Source organism: Colias philodice, chromosome 14, assembly GCF_061535455.1.
Source record: "Colias philodice isolate Cphi_HAF_F1 chromosome 14, ilColPhil1 Martin Lab GWU primary, whole genome shotgun sequence".
NCBI lineage: Eukaryota > Metazoa > Arthropoda > Insecta > Lepidoptera > Pieridae > Colias > Colias philodice.
The window spans coordinates 4,097,331-4,110,213 of NC_143099.1; the positions used below are offsets into that span (position 1 = coordinate 4,097,331).

General features: G+C 31.7%; 3 protein-coding genes and 2 long non-coding RNA genes across 6 annotated transcripts in view; 2 read left to right on the forward strand and 3 right to left on the reverse strand.

Annotated features, from left to right (window-relative positions):
* Positions 1-1,444, reverse strand: part of Ctr9 (RNA polymerase-associated protein Ctr9) — a 331,471-nt gene extending 330,027 nt beyond the window's left edge. The window contains exon 1 of the mRNA XM_089703251.1: positions 1,421-1,444. The gene's annotated coding sequence lies outside the window, so the exon portion shown is untranslated. The remainder of the gene's footprint in view (positions 1-1,420) is intronic.
* Positions 1,445-4,172: 2,728 nt separating this feature from the next.
* On the reverse strand, positions 4,173-5,515 carry LOC149482754 (uncharacterized). The gene is made up of 2 exons (XR_016316626.1): positions 4,705-5,515; positions 4,173-4,454 (listed from the first exon to the last, which is right to left on the reverse strand). It is a non-coding gene; the product is annotated as an uncharacterized LOC149482754 (long non-coding RNA).
* A 223-nt stretch (positions 5,516-5,738) lies between these two features.
* The window catches only part of Dok (docking protein homolog), a 246,996-nt gene continuing 239,851 nt past the window's right edge, over positions 5,739-12,883 (forward strand). The window contains exons 1-2 of one of the 2 annotated variants that reach the window (XR_016316583.1): positions 5,739-5,992; positions 6,568-8,773. Coding sequence is in view for 1 of the 2 variants with exons in the window: in XM_089703283.1 (XP_089559409.1) it covers positions 5,909-5,992; positions 6,568-8,115 (1,632 nt within the window). In the remaining variant the exon portion in view is untranslated. Of the gene's footprint in view, positions 5,993-6,567; positions 9,030-12,883 lie in introns of those variants that run through there. The other variant, XM_089703283.1, reaches the window with a different exon arrangement.
* LOC149482756 (uncharacterized) lies at positions 9,390-10,178 on the reverse strand. The gene has a single exon (XM_089703357.1). It carries the CDS (start codon positions 10,019-10,021, stop codon positions 9,491-9,493), a length of 531 nt encoding a protein of 176 aa, XP_089559483.1. The 5' UTR covers positions 10,022-10,178; the 3' UTR covers positions 9,390-9,490.
* On the forward strand, positions 10,555-12,206 carry LOC149482757 (uncharacterized). Its single transcript, XR_016316627.1, has 4 exons — positions 10,555-10,649; positions 10,921-11,098; positions 11,878-11,982; positions 12,147-12,206. It is a non-coding gene; the product is annotated as an uncharacterized LOC149482757 (long non-coding RNA).

Sequence of the window (12,883 nt, forward strand, 5' to 3'; positions counted from 1 at the left end):
ACGAAAATATAAACAGGGCCATTTATATTGAAACTTATTTTAATCAATAAAAACCATATTTTATTATTTTTCAAAATTTATTTTTTTTAAATATTCCTCCTCTAATGCAAGTATTTGGAGCTTCTTCTCGTGAAGCTCCCTCTCTTGTTCTATTCTTAATAGGTGAAGCTCCCTCTCTTGCTCTATTCTTAATAGATGCAACTCTTGTTGTTGCTTCATTAATTCCTCCCTGCTTTTTTTTGCAAGGAGGAATAATTGATGCTCGTAATTGGAATTTGATTTCCCACTGTAAAAATAACATAAACATTAAACATTATTTCACATAAATCACAGCTGAACAATAAGCACAGGAAATTTCATGAAATTCTATTTTCAACATTACATACTTACGTTTTTTTTGGTTTAGCTTTGAAAATATGATGTGTAGGATTTATACGTGGCAATTCAGTGGAGAAATTTGGCAATTCAGGCTAAAAATAAAAAAATAATAATTATTTTAAAATAATATAAATTTTATTTATAATACTGATATTTTTGTATAACATAACTGATAAAAATATTATACAAATTATTATATAATATGATTACCTATGCATGTGCAGTGCTTTCATCATTTTCATTCAATTTCAATGTATCATCAGCAGACTCCTTAGTAACTTCCTATAAATATTAAATATATAAAATATAATTACTCAATCTCACAATAAAAAACTATATATGCATAGCGCTATTATCCCTTAATGGATATTCCAAATTAAGGAATAATAGCAGTAGAAAATGTAAAAAATATAAACCTGTTGGCCATGTGTTGCATCGCTATCGAAAGGATTGTTATCAACCACAAACTCATTAGGAAGAGCTGCTATAAGCTCTTGATCTTCAGGCGGAGGACTTGGTGGCGGAGGTCCCCCGCCTGTCATGTTTCTTGCCGTTCTAAATTTGTGTTCCGAAGCCTTAGCTTTCTTCAAATTCCTCCACTGATTTTGTATTTGGCTTAAGTCCCTTTTATGGAGTGAAATGATATTATAACTGAAATATAAATACAATAATAATGTTATTACACTGTAACAATTTATTAAATACAAGAAACTGTTAGAATAAGTAAAACTAAAATAACCAAGACAAAACATCTTCCCATGCAAGTTTTTTTGCTGTATTTGTATTAGTCGACGTATCCTTATTCTCTAATATAATATGTGCTCGCTCGAGCACTAATTATTTTCGAAGCACTTTCTAAAGAGCAATATATATTTATTAATAAGCATTAAAACATGTAAGGAAATAAGTACATTCTATTAGATTTCTTGTGTACATTACGTACCTTATCCTCCTCACTCCAATTCGTCGAACGAGAACGTTTATTGATCATTGAACTCATTTTAAATTAAAACTGAATTTGAATTTATCAAAAATCTCAAACACAGATTAAGTATTAGTTACTACGTAATGATCTCAAATCTGTACAAATGTTTGAAATTTGAAAGTTATCAATATCCTGTCAGTTAAACGTCATACAAAATAAAGTCTACCATTCATATTTGTCAAAAAGTACATTTTTAGTCAAGTTTTACGTGAATAGCGGGTTTTATTTCGATAATGTTACTAGAAAAAAATACATATATTGACGTAACTTAAGCGTCTTATTTACGGTCCATCTTGACGTACGTCCCGCCAAGGTCATACACGATGCACGACGCAAAACGACAGTGAATAGCGTTGACGTACGTCAATAATTATTATTATTATCTTGCTGGATGTGCACGACCAACTTTTCATCCAGCGAGCACCCCCACCACCGCGAACGTCGTGCAGATGGACAGTGAATAGCGCGGACGTACAGCAGATTAGTGTTGCCAATAGAAATTAATGTAAATACTTGGAAACGTGGCCTATTGATATGATTTTTTTGTGATAAAATAGAGTATTGTACTATCATGTAGGCATACTCTATAATCTATAATGCTAAAATACTCTATTTTACACAATTTTTACTATAAGTGAGTGCCAGTCATGTAATATTATGCAAACCCATTATCAAAACCAAAAAAGTCGACTATTTACTGTATCGTCTGTATCCCCAATTCCCCAAGACAAATGTTTGATTTATTTAGAAAAATGGTTTGATTTTAGTAGTGATAACTCTATATCTTCACTAAATACAATATCTTTAAAAAAATATTATTGAATTTAATAATTTAGAACAAATCATAGAAGGAAAACTTAATTTACGAAGACTAAACATACCTACATAGGTTGATCCAAAAGTAATGATAATCAATATTAAAAAGTACACATGGACAGTTTATATTCAGAAGTTATTATTTTAAAAGAACTCCAAGGCGAATTGTTGACTAACACAGATTTTATGCAAAAGTCCACTGCAGAAAAATGGCAATTTATTTAAAAAAATATCTTGACGAATTTGTTTGTTTAAAAAAAATGATTAGCTATATACTCTCTGTTCCCGCCACTTCAACATTTACTGAAAGAGTCTTTTCAGTCATGAATGTGAAGTGGCGGGAAGAGAGAAACCGAGCTTCATTAAAAATTAATTAAAAATGAGCTCTTGAAATATATAAATTTTTAATTTAGATTTGGAATGTTTGGATTCATATAATTCATTTAAAAACAATGAAAAATTCTTAGGTACTGCAAAAGGTACAAAAAAATACATTTTTAAATATTTATTTACTCTTTATTTACCTCCTTTAAAATCAGATATACTCTATTTCTTCAAATAAAAGTTGGCAACCCTAGCCATGCTTGATGCGCGCACGATCGTCAGTAGGATACATCCAGCACCGCGGCCTTGAGCCGACGTACGTCGGGGATTGACCGTGAATAAGACGCTTTAGTTGAGAGACTGCTGAGATAGGTTTATAAGTACCTAAGATTATTTTAATCATTGTTTAAGGAGTTGAGAGTTATTTAACTGAGAGGTGTTTATGCAACAGATCAGTCAGTTTTTATAAGTAAGGCTGGTAATTTTTTACGACATCACATTAGAAACCTCAAAAATAGCAGTACTTCTCCACTATTTAATGGATGTTATTATACATATAAACCTTCCTCTTGAATCACTCTATCTATTAAAAGAAACTGCATCAAAATCCGTTGCGTAGTTTCAAAGATTTAAGCGTACAAAGGGACATAGGGACAGAGAAAGCGACTTTGTTTTATACTATGTATAATATAATAATGATAGTGATAGCACAGTATTACAATATTATTTCCTACAGTAAGGAAACGCCTTTGATGTCGCGCGATGCCGCCGCCAGCGTAGGTACTTACGCTGCCACACGAAAATACGCTAGGGTTGCAACAAATGGGAAATAAAACAATTGTGATTATTAATATTATGATGAAATCATTTATTCATATGTACATTCAAAATAATTGCGATTATTAAATCTGATGTAATCATTTGTTCATAAATATATAATTACAGATATTGCACTGCTAAATATTATTTACGTGGACACTTTATTTTTGGATGTTCTTAATTGTATATTATACCATTTAAGAAGTAATGCATTCGCATTGGGATGTACAATCTGATTAGAAAATAATGAGGACAACATATACATAGCTTTGATTTTAATTCAACAGATACAATTATTAATACAATCTTTCTGAAATATTGTTTCCTTCTGGGATTTCAATGTAGATTTACATCCGTAAACGGAACAGTTTTTGCGCGCCATAATAGAATATGTAAGTACCTATGTATAATAAAATTATTACACAAAAAATACGACTGCGTCGTCCTTTCGCGATAGTTAATGCAAACTCAGCGTGATTGCATTAAGCGGCCCGCGTCGCCCGACCCCCCGCCAGTTCCCCTCCGTTTCTCTGCACAAGTACATTCGTCGCCATACTGTAGGAAATATGGTGATACTGTGGTGATAGTCCGGCTAACGAAAGATAAGACTGGAAAAGGCGGCAAATTCAAAAAATCATCATATTAAGGTAACCTAATGGTAACTTAGGTTATAGTTGGAAATAAAGTTTTGATACTTTAATTTATTATTACGAGCTTTGTTTTTTTGAGAGATTAACAACCTCTACAAACTCTTCATCTATATAATATTATATATATGTAATCTGGTACAATTATCTGATACAGATAAAAAAAAGAACAGCTAGTGAAAGTAATAAAAAACATAATAAAATACAATTAAATTTTGTTTAATCAATATAATCATATTAAATCTAAAAGCCGCGTTCAGCCGCGAATAAAGAATAAGAATCACTATCATTATCTCTGACATCATTAACTCTTCCATTTCTGCAGTTATTCCATCTTGTTTTTTTTGTACTGCTCTTCAACATGAATAACATGGTTCGGTCATAGAAGAAATCTCGTTGAGATACTGATTTTGTGTCTTTAAACATTTTGAACGGACAGATCGTTCAATTTTATATTGTTGCTTTAATAGTTTATAACTGGATTACTGGTATCATCCATGCAAAATAATAATAATAATATTAAACAAATCATATAATGTGCAATGCAATCAAGATGAAAAGTATCAAAATATCAAGTCACACTGTGTGTTTTTCCTTGAAAACTACATCTCTTTCAAATTGTTTCTTTTTAAATTTATTAATCATAGTTTAAAGTTTTCGTCATGTTTTCAACTCAGTTTTCAATTATTAGAAATCACTAAAATCCTAAGCTAAAATCGCAGAAAATAAAATCACTTTGACAAGCTTTGACACATCAACAACTCAGGTTTTAATGACAGTTAACTGTTAAGTGTTGCCAAATAAATTTTCGAAATAAAAAGCCAGTCTCATCTTTCGAACCAGACGTGACTAGTATAGATTTATTTATTGATTTAATAAATGAAACGATACCAATTTAAATTTCGCGCTGTTTATGTATGATGTGCGCATGTCTTAATGCTCTAAGGCGCATGCGCAGGTTTCAATTATTTTATAACTAGTGCCCCGGCTTCGCCCGTGGTACATATTTAGTATCCTATATCTTTCTCCTGGCTCTAAACTACCTCCCTGCCAATTTTCAGCTAAATCGGTTCAGCCGTTCTTGAGTTATAAGTGGAGTAACTAACACGACTTTCTTATAAATATATAGATTTTAATAAAATAAATAATTTAACAATTTCAATGATGGACCTATACGGACCTAACGGTAAAGAATACGATTTTGATAAAATTCGCCAATTTTGATATGGATGAGGTGCTAAAGTGTAATTTTTTTATACCCAAAATTAAAAAAAAAATATTTAAAAAAAAACTAAAGGGGACCTAACGAAAAAATTGTGGGACCTTATAGGACCTAACGAAGACCTATAGATTAAGGTCATTTTTGACCCAAAATTCTATGGATGGGGTGCTAAAGTGTAATTTTTTTATACCTAAAATTTAAAAAATTATTAAAAAAAAAACTAAAGGGGACCTAACGAAAAAATTGGTGGACCTTAAAGGACCTAACGGGGACCTAACGATCAAGGTCATTTTCGACCCAAAATTCCATAGATGGGGTGCTAAGTTTGCACTGGTAAAGTACAATAGCAATACGTGAGCATTGAGCAATACTTATTATTTAAATCTTGTCCAACGTAATAATTACAGAATAATATTTAAAGTAGGGTAAATCCATAAATTTTCTTAATTAAATATAAAATTGTACAAGCTGAGTCGAGATATGAATACAATATTTTAAAGGGCAATACAGAAGTATTTTTCTAACAGGCAGCACTTCTTTCCTTTCCTTCAAAAGTTGGTATTTACTATTTTTGTGCTTTTTTTGTTTGAACTGTAAATTAATATTATATTTCAAAAATATACAACACAGTATTAAATTTAGCTAACAATTGTGTGATCAAATGAAATGTACATTTAATATAATTAAAATAAAACAATATTTGCATTGTAAATCACCATGGAACAAGACGATGAGATAAAATCGGGTTGCTTATTATTTCCACCAGCCGGGGGAAATGTTTTTAGCAAATTTCCGAAAAAGGTTTGTTTATATAAATATTTTACATACTTTCTTTTAGTTTTCAATTATATTTTTAGTTTTTATGATCCTGTAACAAACACGCGGTGAATTAGTACAGTTATGACAGTATGCTTTCTAATGACTCAGTCCTACAGACTGGATATACGACAACAATAAAATACGAATAAAGCAGGAGCCACGGTGTGTCGCGGAAGAATTCCAACAAATACCCGCGGCCCCATCATTAAAGCGGCTCGACGGAACACAGTGGGGTTTTAGTCGGTAAGAATCCGACATAACCCACGGCTCCTTCCCCGGGGGCCGTGGGTATCTTTGGAAGATTTCCCCACTATAAAAAAAAAAAAAAAAGGAGCCACGGTGTTTTAATGTATTGGTTATTTTTGAAATTTTTGTTAGCCCCGTAATATTGGGAAACGAGAATTTATCTTTTATTAATTCATATCTGAATATACTTCTGGTATAACTATTTGAATATTATTCTGTACTTACTCTTTAAAAAGTTGTAAATGCTTAAATTGTTTCAGCCTCTAAATATTTTTATCTTATTTAATCATTAATTCATTATATTTTTTCAGAAAAATTGGCAACAAAAATACTGCATATTGTTCAATGCAAGTAAACAGGGCATTGAACGGCTGGAAATATATGATTATAAAGATGAGGTGACTACTGGTGCTATACCCAAAATCATAACTCTAGAAAATTGTATTAAAATAACACATACTAGTCCAAACACCATTACCATTTTTACTAAGTCCCTCACACAACAAATATGCGCACCATCTGAAGCAGAAACCTTAGAATGGGTGACAGCCCTACAATCTGTCGCATTCAGAGGCAGGTCATCTAGTCCAATTAGTTGTGATGAAGATAATGACCTCTACTGCTCATCAGGCGAAGGAGTATTTTCTGTAAAGTTATGTGCATCAGAAGCTTCAACAAGATGCGGATTAGAATCTATAAGATATTTGCTTCTGCTCACAGCAACAGCCATTGAACTGAGGGATGCAAATGATAATAAATTGTATGCAACTTGGCCATATAGGTATATAAGACGCTATGGTTATAGACAGGGTAAATTTACATTTGAAGCAGGAAGAAAATGTGACACAGGTGAAGGAATTTTTCACTTAGAGCATCCAAATCAATCAGAAATATTCAAGTGTTTGTCATTAAAGATGAAGACAATGAAGCAGATGATTGGAAATGATAATTTACATAGTCCTGAACATTCTGAGTTTAATATTCAACCCAGCATTAATTTGTTTCCTGGTTCACGGAGTCCATTAGTAGCGGCTAGGCCCGATGATCTAAATTTGAGTTCTCTTTCATTTAAAAGTGCTTCAGTTACCAGTCAACAGACTTCAAGCACAGATAGAGACACAGCTCCACTTTTAATGCCAAAACCAGCTCTCAAACCCAAACCTCAGAAACCTCCACGTAAAATTATTAATGTTCCAAAAGTGAAAGATATTACAAGTTCAACAGATGAGAGCATTGATTTCGGAAGATATAGAAAACTTGATAATTATGAACCCATAGAGCAAATTAAGAAAGAAAGTCCATTAGTGCCATATGACAAAGTGGAAGTGAGAAGTGAAGCTTGGAAAACATTAGGTATAGATGATCCTGATCATACAGAATTTACACCGAACTTAGGTGATAGTCCAAACTGCATGAAGCTGATATCAAGGTCCCAAGATAATTTAAACACATCTGGGCCAGAATCGTCAAGGATTATTTTATTACCGAGCCCTGTTGTTGACCCAGAAGATGAAAATTATGATAGATTACAATACTTTGGGTCGACAAGCAAACTCAATAAATCCTCAAGGTACAAAAAAATTGAAGCAAGACCTACAACATTGGCCTTAAATGATTCCAAAAACAAAGATACTTGGAATGACTATGATGAAGTTGAAAATGTTATGCAAACAGCTAGATTAGCAGATGATTCACATCTAGGCTACGGTATGATCCGGAAACCAAACACACCTGGCCCTCAAGTGCCTACAGCTGCACAAGCTCAAGTACTTCAAAACCAAGTTGGCTTGGAAGATGTGACACATAATAATTGCAATGGAACTGACTATGCAATTGTTAGCCGCGCTAAACGAGTATAACAGAGATTAGATGGTTGAGACTGAAAATACAATGAATTTTAGTTGATTGGATTAATTTTTAATCATTTTTTTTTCAGAGAAAATGTCACAAAACGAAAAAAATATGTGAAAATTTCACATAATATGGTGGCATTTGAACTGATACACTTTAGCTATTTGTATGGAATGCACTTTTTATTTGAAATAATTTTCATTAGGCATTCTGAGCAATGAAGTGTTTTCATACATTTTTTATGATAATTTTTAATGATATGCTTGGATATTTTCTTATTATTGAATATTATTCATTGTGATATAAAATTCCATCTATAAAATGTTTATATTTTGTCTAAGAGATTTATTTGGAATCTGCAATTTAAAATTGAAGACTGTTCAAGCATTCCTTGTAGAATACTTACCTACATATAATGTAAATCTAGATTAATTTTTAAGTATTGTTTATTTTTTTATCGAATTTTTCATGTAACTATGTGATTTCTCAGTGCCTTGTATTTCTAGTATTATTATCTGATAGTTCAGATCTGATTTAATTTAATTATAAGATACTGTTTTACCTTTTTATGGTGATTTTTATAACTTTACAACATATTAATTAATGTTAGTATATTTTAAAAAGGAAATTATATGAAACAGTTATTTAGATTTCATTTTATGGAAAGTTAGTGTTAACAATAAAATATGAACTAAGATTTATACATTTAGTAATTCTAAATGTTTATTTTTTATGTTTGATTACCATCTGGTGCCAATATAAGTACAATAATTAACTTGGTGCTATTTTATAAAATAAGCACAATTATATAACCTTTAGTACATAATCATTGTTTACAGTAAGATTTGCCATATGAAACATATTAAGGAATATGATTAAGTATCTATTAAATAAATTTTCCAATTATTGACAATAATAAATATAAATTTGCAAATATACTTTGTTTTATTTTCTCATTTTTACTATAGTACTAGCTTCCGCCTGCGGCTTCGCCCGCGTGGTGTTTTGATAAAAGGTAGCCTATGTTCTTTCTCAGGATCTAAAGATTGTCTGTGCCAAATTTCATCCAAATCGGTTTAGAGATTTAAGCTGGAAAGCATAACAGACAGACTTATGATACTTTCGCATTTATAATATTATAGTAGAGATAAGCATTCACTCATGTGTAACTGGTGTAACACCTATATAACTTAACTTATGATTATTGAAGTAATAAGAAAAAAATCTAAAAAATTGAAACTTATCTAGTTATTGAAAATTATAAAATAAATGAGACACCTAATATGTTTAAACAATTTATTGCTAATGTACTAATTTCATAATATAAATAATCCTAAAATAAGAATAAATTTACAAAAACTTCACTAGTTAGGTATGTTAACACTATCCAATTACCTCTTGCTTTTCTGGAATACTTTGTTTTTGAACTATTTCCTTAGCTATGAATTCCAAATCTTCTGATAAGATTTTTTGAACTGTCTCTCCCTTTTCAGCCATTATATCTTCAATATTTTTCTTGCCATTCATGTCTGTGAACCAGTTGAGGTTATCTGCTATCAAATGTTTATTTTCGCAACCATCACAAATAACTATAACAACTCCCTTGTAGTAGGCTAATTTAGAGATAAATTTGGCGTTCCTTGTATTACATTTTTTGCATGTGAACATTAACTGGAATTTTCCTTCAGTTTTCTTCGCTTCGGGCGTAAGTGTTGCTTCGTTAAACTTTGGAACACATGTGCTTAAATTTCGTGGTGATTGAACTTTGGGAGTTGATGTTGAAAGCGGCGCTGAAACTACTGCTAATCGTCGACCAAGAAAAGAATTCCCATTACTGGGAAAAAACACCAGATGGTTTAACAAACGGGGCTTGTGGTATTTAACAACGAAATCTATTAAAGTTCTGTGCGACATGTTTACTATCTGAGATATATAAGGTTTATTTAAGCTTGTAATACAATTTTTTGCATTCGTTCACACTAGAGAACTTATATATATTCTAATTCACAACTTGCTTAATTTTCTAAACATTGCATCAGTTTATTCCAGTTTTTGTGTTTTTCATGATCCATTGACATTTGACTGTCAATGATTGACATTTGACGATTGACGCAGTCAGGGCTCAGACGTCAGCTTGAGCTACCAGCTTTTGACAGTCCATAAAGTCCATAGAAGCCACCTCAGAACAAAGAATCCTATGGAACTGCCGTAATTGTTCAATTTGACGCGGAAATAATAATGATATACCCATCTCTTTCTCACAACAGTGGTTTTACCTTAGAAAAAGCATCTACACTCTTTTTATTAGCGCCCTCTTCATTGGCATCGATGTACCTTTGCTGCCACGGACGCCATCTTAGTATACGGTTTTGTTTACATGTGAGAAGATGTCATTGTGAAATTTTTATGATTTTCCAGTGTTTTTCGACCATAATTGAGTGTAATAAGTATAATTGAAAATAATAATAGGTACCATGAAGTGTTCTATAGTAGGTTGTGGCCTATTGCAAAGCAAAAACAGGCCGAATCTAACCTTTCAACGGTAAGTGGCTAACATTTTGTTAAATTGTTGCTTATATTAAAGTGTATTTATTATCAAGTGTCTAGAAATCTTTTAATCATTTTACATTTAATCATCTTAGTTATTATGAGCTGTAGAAACCCGCAATATTCTCCTTATTTCATTTGCATCGAAAACATAAACATGAGTGCTAGTGTCGAACATCATCGCATAAACACCTTATCGATAAATTATTAATTTGTTTATTAATTACGTGCGAAGTTATATATTGTTGTATATTTTCTCGTTTTAGTTTACCAAGTAACGAATCCCGGCGAAAGGCATGGTTGGAAAAGATTGGCATAGAAAATATCCGGCCAGGAACTAAAAACATTAATGTGTGCTCATTGCACTTTGAAGAGAGCGCATTTAATAAGACTTTAAACATTGTTTGATTGAGAGATGATGCTATCCCAACAGTATTTGCAAAGGTAAATAATTCATCAATCTTTTTATTAAACAACTAGCTGCTCCGCGCGGTTTCACCCCCGTGGCTCCAATACTGTTGGTCGAAGCGTGGTGATATATATTATATACCCTATAGCCTTCCTCGATGAATGAGCTATCTAACACTGAAAGAATTTTTCAAATCGGACCAGTAGTTCCCTAGACTAGCGCGTTCAAACAAACAAACAAACTCTTCAGCTTTATAATATTATAGTATAGATTTTATTTAGCTCATCCTGTTTGTTTTTTTTAGGTACAAGGTAGTAATTGAAATTGTACCCCCTTACTGTTGACCGATTAATCTAATTGCTATATGCTTCACAATATCTTTTTTGACTTATATGCTCTAGAGACCTAGAGTGTCATGAGACAAGTGGTGTGATGACTGGTACTTAAAACCTACTGAGTTATTTTTTAGTTTTTAAGATATTACCTACATTATTAAAATCTTTTAAAGTGAAACTTTTATTACATCGTCTCAAACTTTTTCTATACTTAATATTGTAAAAAGGAAAGATTTGATTGTGTATGCACAAAAAGACCTAAAAACTACTGGTCCAATTTTTTTAATTCTTTCGTTGTTGGAAAGCTACACTTTCCATAAGTATATAATACACTATGTTTGTTCAATAAATTATTTTAATAAAAAAAAAAAAAATACTAAAAGTTTTACAATTTACCAAACATTGAGTCCATGTTTCTGTAGCAATCTATTTATTATTACTTGGGACCATATCTAATGTAACATTTTTATCTCTTTCAGGCAGACCATCCATCTCAATTTGCTTTAATTGACATATCAAATACTACTGATCAACCATCATGCTCAGGTTATCCACATCCACAAGATGCCAAGGATCTTGAATTGGTAAGAGCAGTTCTTGAATAGAACACCTATATGAAATAATTCTTGTTTAAAAAAAAGGGAACTTCAATACGTAACTTTTTCATAGTCTTAGTCATACATGCTGAGATTCATGTGTATAATTATGAGAACTGTTATCAATTATTAAAATTTATTTAATGTTTTAGGCTTCAGCACTCGAAGAATTAAAAAAAATAGAAGAAAAAGTGGAGAAACAGAAAATTAAATGTTTAAATGAAGTGGTCCGTCAACAAATTTCCACACTGTATATGGCCAAGCTCATTTGCCGCATCTGTGACTACTGTCGCATGTACCTAAACATATATAGTAACCACTATAACTTAAATAAATTATTTTATGAAAAAATTGTGTTTGTTATTTAACTATACTTGCCCTTGAACATCTGCTTGAGTCACTCACATGTATTTTAGCCAGCGGCTCTGCTCTTTTTTATTTTCGTACATGCGAACGAAGTCGCGGGTAAAGAATGCTCTTATGATCGAATGGGTTGCTTGGAAGAAATTGCTTGGAGCAATAAAGCCGCCTTTTGACTAAATATGTCCTATTAAGTAAAATTTGTATTTTCTGTTTGTGTGAAATAAAGCTTATAAATAAATAAATAAAGTACCCTATGGATGGCTCCATGGTCAAATAAAACCCGATGTTAAATTTCATCAAAATTGGCTTATCCGTTTTAGCGTGAAAACGGAATATACATACATACACACTTTCGCATTTATAATATTACAAAACCTATCTTATGTGTTAATTCAAGTTACCCTCAATATGTGTGCTAAATTTCATTGTGATCGGTTCAGTAGTATTTGCGTGAAAGAGTAACAAACTTACACATCCATCTTCACAAACTTTCGCATTTATAATATTAGTAGGAAGTATGATAGGA